This window comes from Rhamphochromis sp. 'chilingali' (genome assembly GCF_963969265.1).
Source record: "Rhamphochromis sp. 'chilingali' genome assembly, chromosome: 9".
Lineage (NCBI taxonomy): Eukaryota > Metazoa > Chordata > Actinopteri > Cichliformes > Cichlidae > Rhamphochromis > Rhamphochromis sp. 'chilingali'.
The window spans coordinates 2,313,480-2,328,352 of record NC_137936.1 but is presented as its reverse complement, the minus strand read 5'-3'; the positions used below and the strand labels follow the sequence as shown (position 1 = coordinate 2,328,352).

Below are 14,873 nucleotides of genomic sequence, written 5' to 3'. Positions count from 1 at the left end.
GGGTGACTAAGGACATCAAAGCCCTCCTCAACAACAAGAAGAGGGCTTTCAGAGGGGGCAACAAAGAGGAGGTGAGGAAGATTCAGGTGTTACTAAAGGACAAGATCAGAGAGGCTAAGGACAATTACAGGAGGAAGCTGGAGTGGAAACTCCAGCAGAACAGCATGAGAGAGGTGTGGAGGGGCATGAAGACCATCACTGGATTCAGGCCAACCAACAGCAGGGGAGCTGAGGGAGGTGAGAACAGAGCCGACGAGTTGAATCTGTTTTTCAATAGATTCGACACCACAGTGTCTGCTCCCACCCCCACAACCTCACCTGTAGTCAGCCTGGAATCCAGAGCCACACCACTGTGCCAGCCTCTCTCTTCACATGTTGCCTCCTGTGAGATTCCTGACACCCCTCCCCCACCCATCACCTTCACTCAATACCAGGTTGAGATGCAAATGAGGAGACTTCACTCAGGCAAGTCTGCTGGACCAGACGGAGTGAGTCCCCTTGTCCTCAAGACCTGTGCCCCCCAGCTGTGTGGAGTCTTTCATAAACTGTTTATGCTGAGTCTGAGTCTGCAGAGGGTCCCAGTGATGTGGAAGACATCATGCCTCGTCCCTGTACCAAAGACGCCACGTCCCAGTGGCCCCCAGGATTACAGGCCTGTGGCACTGACCTCCCACATCATGAAGACCCTGGAAAGGCTCATCCTGGACCAGCTGCGACCCATAGTAAGACCACACCTGGATCCCCTTCAGTTCGCTTATCAGCCTCGTCTCGGAACAGAGGACGCCATCATCTACCTGCTCAATCGTGTCTACACCCATCTGGACCAGCCGGCGAGCACTGTGAGGGTCATGTTTTTTGACTTTTCCAGTGCTTTCAACACCATCAGGCCGACCCTCCTGGGTGATAAGTTAGCAGCGATGCAGGTGGATGCTTCTCTGGTGTCCTGGATTGTTGATTACCTGACAGGAAGACCACAATATGTACGTCTCCCACAGTGTGTGTCTGACAAGGTGATCAGCAACACAGGGGCACACAAGTATGCAATGTCTTCTGATGATACTGCCAAAGGGAAGCATGTATAATGTAAACAGAATTGGTCCTAGCCCTGAACCCTGTGGAACTCCATAATTAACCTCAGTGTGTGAAGAAGACTCTCCTTTTGCGTGAACAAATTTGAGTCTATTAGATAGATATAGTTAATAATACAAAGAATACAAAGAAAACGAGGAAAACCCCAACAACCATATGACCCACTATTAGCACGCGCTTTAGCAAAAGTAGGAAGGAAAAACTCCCTTTTAAGAGAAAGAAACCTCCAGCAGAACCAGGCTCAGGGAGGGGCGGGGCCATCTCCTTTCACTCGGTTGAGGAGTGAAAGGAAGACGAAGACAATGAAAGCATGTGACAAAAACTTGACTGTCACATTACAGTATAGTGACAGTCAAGTGACTGTGTGACTGTGACAGCCTGTTAGAGCTGTGTTTTGCACTGTTGTTACATTTTGAGTACATTACGCTATGAAAGTTTCTATTGTTGTACCTCCCATAGTCCAAAAGCACCCATCTCCCTGCTTCTCACCAGCAAACATAGACTTACACAACTTTCAAGGCTTAACTGGTAGTTCAGGAGTCATAATAATGTTTAACAGTCTTTCTTTGTTTATATGTGGTTGTGTCTATATTTGTGTTGGTGTGCAGTTGGGGTACCCAGGGCGACTTCACCACCACTCAGCCACTGCCTGCTGTGAAGGTGAAGCTGTATACTGAGAGCACAGGAGTGTTAGCTCTGGAAGATAAGGAGCTGGGGAGGGTAAGAAATCATTCTGCTTCATTTTGGTCACTTTGCCTTTGTATAACTTGTATACAACATATACATTAATGGTGGGAACACTCCCAGGTTGTTCTCCACCCGACTCCCAACAGTCCTAAGCAGTCTGAACTCCATAAGATGACAGTGTGTAAAGGCTGCTCAGACAGTGACCTCAAGATCAAACTGGCCATTCGCATGGACAAACCACAGAACATGAAGCATTGTGGGTAAGTTACTGTGAGATTAAACATTCTTGTGGCAATATAAAGCTACTTGAGTTATCATGGTTCAGTGTAAAACTGTAGCTGCTTTAAAATAGTTACTGTTTTAGTTTGTACATCAGAATAATTTCAGCAGACCGGTTCTGGAAAAGCTATTAAGGAGAAATGTGATCTCTCCTTTTAGTCTCTATCAGTATTTTGGATAAAGTGTAAGTTTTTCAGGGAGTTTTTCAGTTTTTAGAGCAATAAAGTACAAAAGAATGAGTATATAGAAATATAAAATACATGGGCTAAGTGGGTTCTGAGACAGGATGCTTCCAATTTTGACAATATTGCGCCTATAAAGAAAGCAGTCAAGATTTGTTTAATGTACAAGTTAAAGGCAAAGTCCTTGTTAAAATGACTCCAATTTCCTTACAATAGTACTGGAGGCAAAGATAGAGTACAGCAAGCTTTTAGTTATTAAGAGATGTACTCGCCACTTCTGACTACAAATCACAGGAAACATTGTTTATTGGAGTATTTTTTCTCAGTTAGTCATGAGTTACTTCACACAAGGTGGGATTTTTTTTAGCAAATCCTATATTTCCCACCTTGAGATGCGTTGTCAGGTGTTTACCGCAGCCACCTTTAGTGTCTGCTCTTCTATTATATCTTTCTTGTTCAATTTAAGATCTACTGTGATTTCCATAGGCAAAATTACAACATTTTTTCTTAGTGTTCAAATACTGATGAAGATGAGTGTATTAAGAGCTTATTGAATGAGAGGCTTTGCTAAACATCAAATTACCCAAAGGTATTTAAATAGAAAACGTAAATAGAAGAAGTTCTAAGTTTAAAAACTTGGGAAACAGAAATGTATTGTTAATTAATTTATTGTTAATTTTATATTTTTAAAACGTGCCGGAGGTAAGCATTTGGATCTGTTACGTCACATGCTGAAGTGTAACTTCCCTAATATTGATGGTTATTTCATTATTTCTAAGTCTTTACAACCCAATTTTATGATTATTTTTTAAATAACCAACATGTGAATACATAGATAACTGTATATCTGATCTTAATCAGGTGGTAAAATGTTAATTCTAAATAACCCTTGTAGAGTTAATTTAGAGTGTGATACACTTAATATTTGGGTGTGTAATTGATGAGCCACTAGGGTGCTTTGTCCAAAAGATAATCTTTTGCTTCCCTCTTGTGGTTACTGGTTATTGCTACCACTGAATGTGACTATGTGCAGATCCACACAGGACCTGAAATATCACACTCTATTATGACCCCCATTAGAAATAAAAACTTTCAGGCTGAAATTACTTGAATGTGCTATGAGCCCAAACTAGTTAGCCTTAAACCATTTAAGTTTTTGTACAACGTGAATTTGTATCAACGCAGAAACCGATGAAGTAGAAAAACTAAGTTTACTTTACTCAAAATCATTAATTCACATAAATTATTTATTTCCTGGAGTCTAATTTTTAAAAAATAGCTAAAACTTAAAGACAATTATTTCTCGCTACTTAAATTTATTTATCTATTACTACTGTTGTATCTTGTACTCTAATTATAGTATTTTAGTTGCAGTTACTGTATTAAAACCGCTCATTCAAATTCTGCCTTTTAGTTTTGTTTAATCTTTCATATACTTTTAATTAAAGAAAAAAATATTTCAATTTGTTATAAAAAGTGTATTAGTAAAAAAAAAAAAAAAAAGGCAATGAAAACAAGTTCACTCAAAAAGAAAAAATGAAACGTTGACTTTAATTAAAATTATTTTGTCAACAGGTTCCACGAAATTGTATTGTGTTAGTTTAAAGCAAAAATCTTTAGGTAATTTAATTTTAAAAAACTACTTAGGATTAACAAGAGATATATAAGACTGCCTAAATCAAGTTATGTTGTATCAACATAAATTATATATTTTCAGGTTAGATAGTTTAGATTAGTTTTTTTAAACACATCTCTCTTATTTGTAGCAGTAAAATGTTTAAGTTAGATTAATTCAAATATTATATTTTCAGCTACCTTGTGCTTTACTAATTAGTTTTACATAAATCTATTTTGTCAACAGGATCCACACAAATGAATTAAGTACATCCAACTTATTTTTTTAAAATTTCCTTTATTGCCAACATATCCTGAAGGTCAACCTTCAGGACAACGTTCCCTCTAAGCTGCGCGCGTGCGCAATTGCGCACTGCTGGCACGTCTCTGCGCACAGAAAATCTGCGTTGCACACAAAAAAAAAATCTAACCTGAATTGAAATTAAAATAAATACGTTAACAATTCTGTTTTGCAGTGTCAGTCAGTGACTGGCTGCTCCTGTATGTGTTTAGAACGATGCCACCTTATCCCATAGTCCAGCCAATCACGCGATTCACATTCGTATATCAACGTGGTTGACAGCCTATGACAGCGTCCTTATGTGCCGACACCGGTGTTTTAGCGAGCAAAGCGTCTGATGAGGAGTTAAGCCACGTTAATGACAACGTGTACAACCATTGGAGATGTGAGCAGGACAGACGGAACAACTGTGAGGACTTTATACCAGTTTTTAAATTGTGTTGATCGGCCACGTAAAACCAGAGTTATGATAAAATATCTGCAATGTTTGGTTTTCTTCCTGAATACTGTCGTTGTTCATATTTACTGCGGGAAGAAACGGTAAAAATGGCATTTTATAAGGAAAACGCTCAAAAGCCTGTGAGCAAAAACAGCCCCCCTCCCTCAGCCTTTCCTATTGGTGGAAAAATGTACCATGTCGACCAATCAAAAAATGATATGGCAACATGGCATTTAGTCGTTTAGGAAGGGGGAAGTTTTAGGAGTGACGGCGTGTTTGAGATGTGAGAGATTTGAGACGTTTAGCGTGTTTGGAGTCTAAAGTTAGTGTGTTGTCTTGTGTAGTTAGTGTGTAGTTAGTGTGTAGTGTAGTCAATAGTTTTGTTGTGTGTCAGAACAATGAGGCACCTGCTGAGGTGTTACAGCAGTGATACATCTGCTGCTGTCAGGCCTGCAGGTATCAGGCTGTTGTTCTCCTTCATCTCATAGTGGACAGAAATTATTCTTTGAAGCAGCTCAAATAATTTGATGCAGAGCAGCTGATTGTTCTGTAAATAGTTTGAAATGTTTGTTTAAAAACACTTTGGCTGCTTGTTCAGGTAAACAGCTGCAAAAAACTTTGTTTGCATAACTCAGTTACTTTTTTGAAGAAGTAACTATATAATTAATTGCCCAACATTGGTCATTATAGTATTTTGCAGACAGAGAGTTACAGACTCTCTCCCAGACCACAGACTCATAATACAAGTCAGAGCTTTATTAAAAAAGAAAGAAAGAAAGTTGTGTTTTTAAAATTGGAGTTCAAGTTATTTTTACTTCCATGTTAGTGTTAGTTAGTGTGTTAACATACTACACAGGTCATGAAACAGATTTTTTTACATTTTCATTGTAAGTGGGCTAAAGCAGTTAATTAAAAGTAGTCTAACATAAATGTAAATGCTGTAATTTGATTATTTTAATAAACCATGTAAATTGGATGGATTAGATGCTGGCGTGACCACAGTGCACACGCCTGATGTCACTCACAGTGGTCCAAGGGACGCTCAGGGAGTTTGTGTGTTCGCTCAGACACATGAAACATTAGAGGGAACATTGCTTCAGGATCAATAAAGTTTTATTGAACTGAATTGACATTCAGTGAGCATTTGTGTAAACCAAGTCCAAAACAAAACACAACGGCTCATTAGTGTGTGAATGGGTGGATGACTGGATATATAAAGCACTTTGGGGTCCTTAGGGACTAATAAAGCGCTATATAAATACAGGTCACTTACCATTATGGTTAGTAACTAACACTATGTAGACAGATGCAACATCAAGACTTTCAATTAAATGTCTAATGTCTGTAGAAGAAAAAACATTGAAGACCAGATAACACATTGATAAGATGACACCTGAGTTATGCACATGTGATGCTAGTAAGGTCTGTGGAGTGCTTTTTTTTTAAGTGTCTAAAATGGATAGCAACGTTGCTATTTGCAATGATTGCTTAGGGTCAGTCCAGTAACACAACGCCAATGAAGTGCTTTCCTTTAACAGTGAAAAGTGAAGCGTCCACCTCAACCGCCACAATTAAAAAAAAAATAAAATGTAATAATAACAATAAAAAATAATGCACTGATATTAGCAATCAAACAAAATTATATTACCATCCCAAATAAAACTTTAATAAAACATGCCAACATTATGGTCTAACAATAAAACAGGTTGTCAGCTTTCAGTTTTTTGCAGCAGCACAACGGTAACCATTTAACACTTGCCACTGTCAACAGTTCTTTTACCAGTGTATGGGCAAAAACTTGAATTGCAAACATTTTAACATGGAAACAATTGTTTGTCTTTAATAGTCCGCAAAATATACATTGCATTCGTAACTTACCCTTATTTTTAGCATGTATTGCAATTACCTTTACAATGCACACAATTAAGAGGGGACGGCAGTAAAAACTCCGGACCTGTGACATCATCAAGTACGCTGGTGTTCCAATTGTACAAATCGTAAAACAAAGTCTGTACTCCCGTGCGTTCGGGAGTACAGACTCGCATACTTGAGAATTGAGAAAGGGCCTTAGTTTTTCTAATTTAAAACAAGTTTATCAGCGTTTTTGCATAAAAAGTACTGGTAACTTATTTAAATCGAGTTCTAATAACAAATTGATAAAAACTGAGCTCAGCCTATTTAATATTTTTAATTAAACACAATATTACATTTTACAGTGTAGAAGCAATTATCACCAGGTCTGTCGACCTCCTTTGTCTGTCCACTCATGTGCCGTGAATAATTTTATTTAAAAATTTGAGTGTGTGATTTAACAAACTCTAATTTATAACTATGTTGAAACATGCTTTATTTACAGACCATTTTTATATAATACAGATTACTGACAGCGCATAACAATGTTGTCACAGTGGCTTTCACCCTCGACTTTTTAGATTTTAAATGTCACTTCTTGCTATCCTATCCTATTCGATAATTGAGACTCTTGGATTACAGTAGAGGAATCCCAAGAAAGCAAATGAAAAAAACAACCCCTTGAAAAAATAACCCCATGAACGCCTGTAGCTAATCCCTTAATAAAATAAACAAAAACAATAAACAATAAAAATGTTTCTTACACATTCCACAAAAATAAGCATGTTAACATATAAGCAGTTAATAGTTGTTGACAATAGCCTGAGATAAACAGGCACACTAAATCTCATCCCTTGTAATATTATGTTTCACCTTAAGCCCAGGTTTGCTCTGTGAGGGGCTTACTTCATCTGTTACCAAAAATCTCGAACACAGTGTATTAGGGATGGGTACCGGTATCGGATAAAACCTAAACGATACCCATCCCTACAGTGTATAACTATACACACCAACTGTCCAGTGGTCTCACGGTTCCCGTGTTAGGATGGCAAGGTTTGGCAGGATGAAAGCAGACATATCTAACTTGTCCAGGATCCAGTAAAACTAATGTAGCACAAGCATACGCAAACTATATAACATGTCTCGTAAGACAAACGCAAAATATAACCATGCTCAACATGTAGATACTACACAACATAGTCAAAAAAAAAAGTGGTCTTACCTCTCAAAGAAACAGCAGCTTGGCGCCATGGTTGACGGTTGAATGAGGCAAGCTTGATGTGACACGAAGAACTCAAACATATATATGTTAATGGGCTGGTTAAATTTTATTTATAACTTTTTCTTCAAAAACAGTTGTAAATAATGCTGGGCTTACACTGTGCGATTTTTTCAGTCGCGCGATTCAGCTCCTGCTCAAACTGTACGATTGACTCGCAGGGGTTAGAAGTTCATAGGTCACGATGCAGGGTCTCACACTATACCGCCCGATGCTCTGATGCGACCTGAGTGCTCACACTGTGCGTCCATAACATTAAGGTTATAACAGAAATTCTGTCGCTCGCTCTCCCTCTCTGTCTTTCACTCACACAGACACACCGCCACCACCAACTTTGCTAAATTGCTAATGAAAAACATGATCAGCTGTGATTGAGCAGCAGTGTAAATCCAACTATTTTCACGGTTGTTGTGGTCGTGATAATTTTGTGAGGCCACATCGAAAAGGCTCGGATGAGCTTTCCAAAGTTCTACAAGTTGTGCCTCCGTCGCTTGTGTCCAGATCACACGCTGCACTGCTGTGCTGCTCCGTCTTTTTCACTGACATTTGTGTTTGCGCGTGCGCAGTGTGACAAACTGCGGTGACACCCTCACGACGGTCGCGAGGATTTGAAATCCTCCCGACCAAGCGATTGATGATCGGGAGCTGGTCGTGAGGTGTTAATCGCGTCTCGTTACCCCACGTATACTACACAATGCACGACGCACGATGAAGGCCAAAACCGGGCCGATCGCCAAAATGGTCGCACGACTCAAAAATCGGCTCAAAATGGGCCAAAAATCGCACAGTGTGAGCCCAGCATAAGACATTCCAGGTTGCAACTAAATAGGCAGGACTGATCACAGCAATTAGTCCCAGCTGCTCTGCCAGCCTTCTGGCATTGCCCACTGAACCCACTGCTCCTCTGCAGACCACACCCCCACCAAACTGTATATAGTGCTTTAAGTTCTCTGGTAGAATACATGGATTTGTCTGCTTTTCTGAGTAGTAAAGTGCTCTGTAAGAACCAGTCAGTTCATCATTTACTATATTTCTCAATAGTACAACTAAATATAGTAAGTAAGACAAAAACAAAACTTTCCTGCAGCAGACTGGTGACTGGGTTTGAATGAATAAGCTCTGCTGGGAAAGATTCAATAGAATGCCATATACAGGTCCCCAACCCTTTTTGTGCCACAGATCGGTTTAATGTTAGACAATATTTTCACGGACCAGCCTTTAAGGTGTTACAGATAAATGCAACAAAATAAAATGATACGACCAAGACAAAAACTGTCGTATTTTGTAAATATAATAATAAACGTGAATTCACTATGTAATTGTGTACCTTTAATAGCAGCGTGCTCCTGAAATGCGCCAACAACACTGAGAGTAACATCCTCCTCTCTGCCCCTTAATGCTCTCTGGTCACTATGGTAATAAATAAGACGCACAACTACAACACGGGAAAGACCCAGGGAAACCGAGTTGACGATAAAACCCCTGAAAACCATAAATTTCACACCCGGGCCTTAACTCTCGCAGCCCGGTACCAAACGACTCACAGACTGGTACTGGTCCATAGCCCAGGGGTTGGGGACAGCTGATAAACAGGACAGTTGCCCACCCTTTAAAATACAGAATGTAAAGTATAAATATCTGGGGCAAGCACAGAACCAGCCAAGATCAGGCCAGTCTGTCTGGATATTTATTTGCATCCTGATGTGGAAACGTGTCATGAATGCTTTGAGTAAAATCATGATTATTTTGAGCATTTTGGGGGGCTGATGTGTATGCCATTTTATGTGAGTTCTTAACTCCTTGAATCTCTGCAATGCAGGTAGTGATAGCAACATTAGCACAACAATCAGGCACAATCGCCACTTTTATGGGAAATACAGCAGGTTCAAAAGTACCAGATTTCCACTAACATCAGTTCTTACGTGATGCAAAATAAAAAGCACTCGATTAACATTTTTTATGTAATTGATGAAAATGAGGAATATTCATTAAATCTTAAAGGTTTAGAGGGTTAAAGAAGGGATAACAACAATATGGTGACTACAAATGCATGAGGTTGTCTGTTAAAAACAATCTGTGCCTCTGTGGAGAAGGTTGTCTTTCCCTTATACTGTGGAGAAATCTGCCACTAACCCTTGGTTAAAGCATTATGAACATATGAGCAGTGCCTAACCGGTCCAAGAGCTTGTCAACCCAGGCCACGGAATAAGCATCAAACCTCGTTCAGCTGGTGGTACTCCACGCAGAACCGTATAGACCCATCTTTCTTCACCACACAAGGTGATATACCTCTATGGCTCCTCACCTGTGTGATGGCACCATGTTGTGGTCAATGTCCCCCACTTGCCAAAGGGTAACTTTGAGCTAGAAGAAGTGAGCGATACAAGCGCTTTATCTCCCAGTGAAAATTGTCCGAGCCGAGTCTCTCTTGTACAGGCACTGCTGCTGTTTCTGGGCCTGGAAAGGCAGCATGGTAACAGGCACAAAGGTGCTCTTGGAATTGCTAGTTGGTTCATGGCCTGACACTCTGGGCATTACACACTATTGGCACACATCCCCCTGGATGCCCAGCTAATAGAATTGGGCCATTATTCACTCCAGAGTTTTGTCATATCCCTGCCATGGGGTTAAAGGAATCCACCTGGAAAATCATTTGCTGGTGGCTTTTTGGCACCAACAACTGGGTCTTTTCCTTTTCTGTGTGACTTTTACGACTCACTTAATAGAGTCTGTCTCTAATCAACACAAAATGCAGGTATGTCAGTGCTACATCAGGGTCTACTGTTCAACTGTTGATTGTTGAACTATCGATCGCCTGTTCAAAGCACTGAGTGTTGTCCCAAGACTGCCCTAGAGCGAAATCTTCACTGGAGTAAATCACTGGACTTCCCGAGAAGCCCCCGATGTCTCCTCCTCCCCAGAGTCAGAGTTGGACAACCACTGAGTGCAGCACAAACACTACAAGTCTCTATTGATCGTGAACGCAATCTTATATCATTTCAAGTGGCACTATGGGATATTTGTGTATGTCCAGCAGCCGAGCCTGCCTCTCTTGGCTGCCACGTCACTCAGCTTCCAAGCGCAGGCTAAACAACCAGGTCCTCCAACACTGTTGTCTGGCGTTTGGACTGGCCCTGTACCAAGCTGAGCTGATCTTGGTACACTGCTGCCTTCTCCTGGTGCATGGCAGCTTGCTCTACCAGCATCTTTGCCAGTACCTCCACTGGCTGTACTGGTTTTTTGGCACCACTGTAACAACAAGGACCTGGGACGTACATAATATTACGATAACAGTGATAATTTATTTCAATTTCTTTTCTATTGACTGCTTGTGGAGATTTCCAGCTGCCGGGTTTCCTGCTCAGCTCTCTTCTGCAGTTCCAGTAACCTCCTATTTACCAGCTGGGCCCACGTCCTCATTTTAGGTTTGACAGCGTTTTAGTAGGTAAAGATGATGCTTGGACATGAATTGAGCTGCGGTTTGGGGAAGGCCTCGAAGGGGACTGGCGACGGCTCCCGGGCCTGGCAGATCCCCGTGTACTAATTAGGAGTGAAGAAGTTAAAGAATTGAGAACAAGGAGGGAGGGAGGGAGGGAGGGTGGGGCACGTAAACATAGATAAATCTTTATTTTTTGCACCAGGTTTCCTCCGTAAAGGTTTCCAAATATTTATGAAGCCCATCCTGTTTTCTAAACACCACCTAGCCCACACAGCCTACAGCAGTCTAGCTGGCTATTGCAACAACAGGTTTGTTTGCAGTAGTTTTGTGTTGGGTTAATTAATTATCATTAACTGAGGATTTTACAATGTGAAATAAGTCGCTTTATGAATGATTATAATTTATCAAGCTTAAAATATCAGCTAGCAGTATAGTAGTGGATTGCAATTGTTGGGTCTGTCTAGCACAGGCCCACCGCTGGAACGAGACAGTTTAACTACACAGCAAAAGCATTGAACACCAAGTAGGCAAAGTTCTTCGTGTTACTCATGCATGAGGGAGACCTGCCTGCAGCCAAGTGTCGTTCCACCCACTTGACCTCCGTCAGACTCTCAGCCAGGTTCCCCATAGCACTCCTTTTATTGTGGTGACAAGCAGTGTTGGTCAAGTTACTTGAAAAAAGTAATCAGTAACTAATTACTGATTACTTCCCCAAAAAAGTAATCCCGTTACTTTACTGATTACTTATTTTCAAAAGTAATTAATTACTTAGTTACTTAGTTACTTTTTAAAACACGATTTACAACCTGAAGAGGTAATAAAGCGATAGATCTTTCAGCCTAATTCTACTTTTTCTACATAATCCATCATATAAAATGTAATCAAATGGAAAAGTCTCTTTTTAAAACTTGTTTTATTAGTTTTAATCTTTTAACTTTATGCATCAAGCAAAAATGTAATTATATGCAACATTCTCTGACTTGAAGAAATTAGTTTAACATTTAAAGCTATTTTCTGCACATTCCAGCACATAAAATAAAATATTTTTTGTGTTTACACTCACTCTTTCAAATAGATGCAAGTAAAACACAGCAGAAAATAAATAAAGTCAAAGACTAGCGGTCCTGTTGCTCTATTTTCACCTGTAAAGCAGCACTGCGTCAGGCGGAGGTTTACCCTGGTGCAGGTGTGCCGCGGTCAGTGGAAGGATCCGCGAGTTTCTCTGTGAGTTTCCCATTACGTCGTAGCTACTCGGTGCTTGTTGGAAGTTTAGGGGTTTTTTCGCTGTAAAAAGAAGTTTTCTTCCCACGCACAGCGGACACTAATGTTTTTGTCACTTTTTATGGAATCAAACTCAAAGTAAGGTCAGTACTTCCACGCTTTAAACGCTGCACGCTCATACTCTCTCCTGCACTCGATATGTGATCCATTGTTGATCTGGACACAGCTGTTGTCACTAACGGCGCACTCGCTTACATCACTGTCGTGAGACATTCTCGCAAAAAATCACGGTTTTAGTTCCTACGGGAAAGTAACGGTAATCTAATTACCGTTTTTGCAATAGTAATCCCTTACTTTACTTGTTACTTGAAAAAAGTAATCAGATTACAGTAACGCGTTACTGCCCATCTCTGGTTACATGAATATACATAGGTTCATTAACATATAACATCTTACATAGGTATACATGTGAACAAAGAATACCTTGTCTGTGTGTGTGTTTGTGTGTGTGTGTGTGTGGGGGGGGGGGGGGGGAGGGGGGGTTCAGAGTGTGACCCCATAAATGACTTCCGTAAACCTGCTGGTCTAGAAGTCCAGCAGTTCATCTAAACAAAAGGCACTTAACCCAAAAAAGATATAGATACGTTTATCCTACCATAAAACAATAAGAGAAGGTACGACCTCTCCCATGCTCCCAGAATGTGGGTGTTAATGCCAGAATGCTCTGGAATGCACACAAAGTCTTTGCAGACAACTAAGGATCACACATCCTATCACTACACAATCGATTATACACCTCTAAGCATATATGGTTAAATATTTCTAAGCATAAATGACAATAAACAATACAACTCTAACAGCAATAGAAAGAACATTAAAAAGATGAAGTGATAAAATACTTTATCAGAACACCAACAGCAAGTTGCAACAGGTGTGTCACCACGAGAAGTTGTAGCTGATCAGTGTTTACCTGGAAGGATGATGTAGTGCTCAGCACTGTTCCTTCACAGCATGAAGCTTCCTGCTTTAATTATTTGCTGGAGCCTTTCTGATTTGAGTTCACATGTTAGCCCTGTGCCTCCACGTGTTCCCTCCATCGTCCTTTAAATGACATACATGTTAGATTGAATGGTCTTTCTAAACTGGCAATGGATGTGAGGAAAAGGGTCCACATGGATGAGTTATAGCAAAAAAAAAAAAACAAGTGAGTGAATATTAAGGTAGTCCTTTACCAGTGACACACTGCTTTCAGTACAACCCCCCACCCCAAATAACCCCTGAAAAATGAGCTGATTGGAACTTAAAAAACAAACAAAAAATAAAGCAGCTTTGATCCACTTAGAACCAGAATCGAGATCGTCTTTATTGTCACCAAAATTGGGTATAAGCAGTAAAAGCATTACGTTTTAGAGTGAGTCTTTTGCAAATGACCAAAGATCTCTGAGGGTGTCATGGCTGGGGCAGCAGTCGTGTGTGGAAGTGAAGGAGGACCCAAGTTGCAGACAGCGGGGGTGGTGATGTGAGTTCATTTACAGTGCACAATAAATAACAAAGGCGAGGGCAGAACTGAACATGAACCTAAACAGAGGAAAACTAATAATAAACAAAACCCAAAGCCATAACACACAAAGTTACACATAAGTAGTGATGGTCCGCTTGAAGCTGATGCTCCGGTGCATGTGTCAAAAAAATCAACACACTGCTTCAGAAGCACTGTGTCGAAGCTTGATTTGTTCGGCCAGAGTCATTTAGAGCCTAACTGCTTCGGTGTCTGATTCAATGGTTTATAAGGAAGCGAATCATTCGCGGGATTTGTGGAGTGTTTTGATGGTGACAGATAGCGAACCACTGATCATTAGTGATGGGCAGATGAAGCTTCATGAAGCACTGAAGCTTTTCATCCAATTGGTTCACCCCAGCGCAAAGCTTCTTGAAGCTTCATTTGCTCTAGTAGGACACCTACTGGACGTAAAAATATTAGTTGGCATGAATTTAAAGAATGTGGTCTTTTGCACACAGCCTGTAAATGTCAACAACAAAAGGAGTGTGTAAAACATGTATATTGTAGTGATGCAGTATACTGTGTATATTTATACTGGCAGTATGGAAAATGATCATTTGGAAATGCTTAAAATGGAAACGATCATTTACTGTGAGGTGAGGTGTGGTTGGGGTGTGGACAGTGGTTGTGCTTTTGTAACGTTGAGGTGTGGACAGCTACACACTGAGGCTTTGAGCCTCAGTCCTGCCTGTTCACATTTTATTCTGTAAAAACTAAATGTTCACTGCTTTTACGACCTTTTTAGTGGGGAGAACATAGCTAGGATTTAATGATTTAACAAATCTTTTGAATCCTTTGTCCTCCACAATGCTAAATGGCTGGGAGTCCTCAATCACCATGCTAACCAGGTCTTCATCTATTGGAGATTGTTCTCCTGAGGAAAGACAATAAAGACAAAGCACAAATATAAATATCACACACGTCACTTATT

The 14,873-nt window shown here is 40.3% G+C and overlaps 1 protein-coding gene across 2 annotated transcripts in view; it reads left to right on the top strand.

The window, feature by feature from the left end:
* The window catches only part of LOC308402256 (calcium-dependent secretion activator 1-like), a 336,790-nt gene that overhangs the window by 112,594 nt on the left and 209,323 nt on the right, over positions 1–14,873 (top strand). For both annotated transcript variants that reach the window (XM_080890943.1, XM_080890942.1), the window contains exons 7-8: positions 1,698–1,809; positions 1,897–2,036. In XM_080890943.1, coding sequence (XP_080747069.1) covers positions 1,698–1,809; positions 1,897–2,036 — 252 coding nt within the window. The remainder of the gene's footprint in view (positions 1–1,697; positions 1,810–1,896; positions 2,037–14,873) is intronic.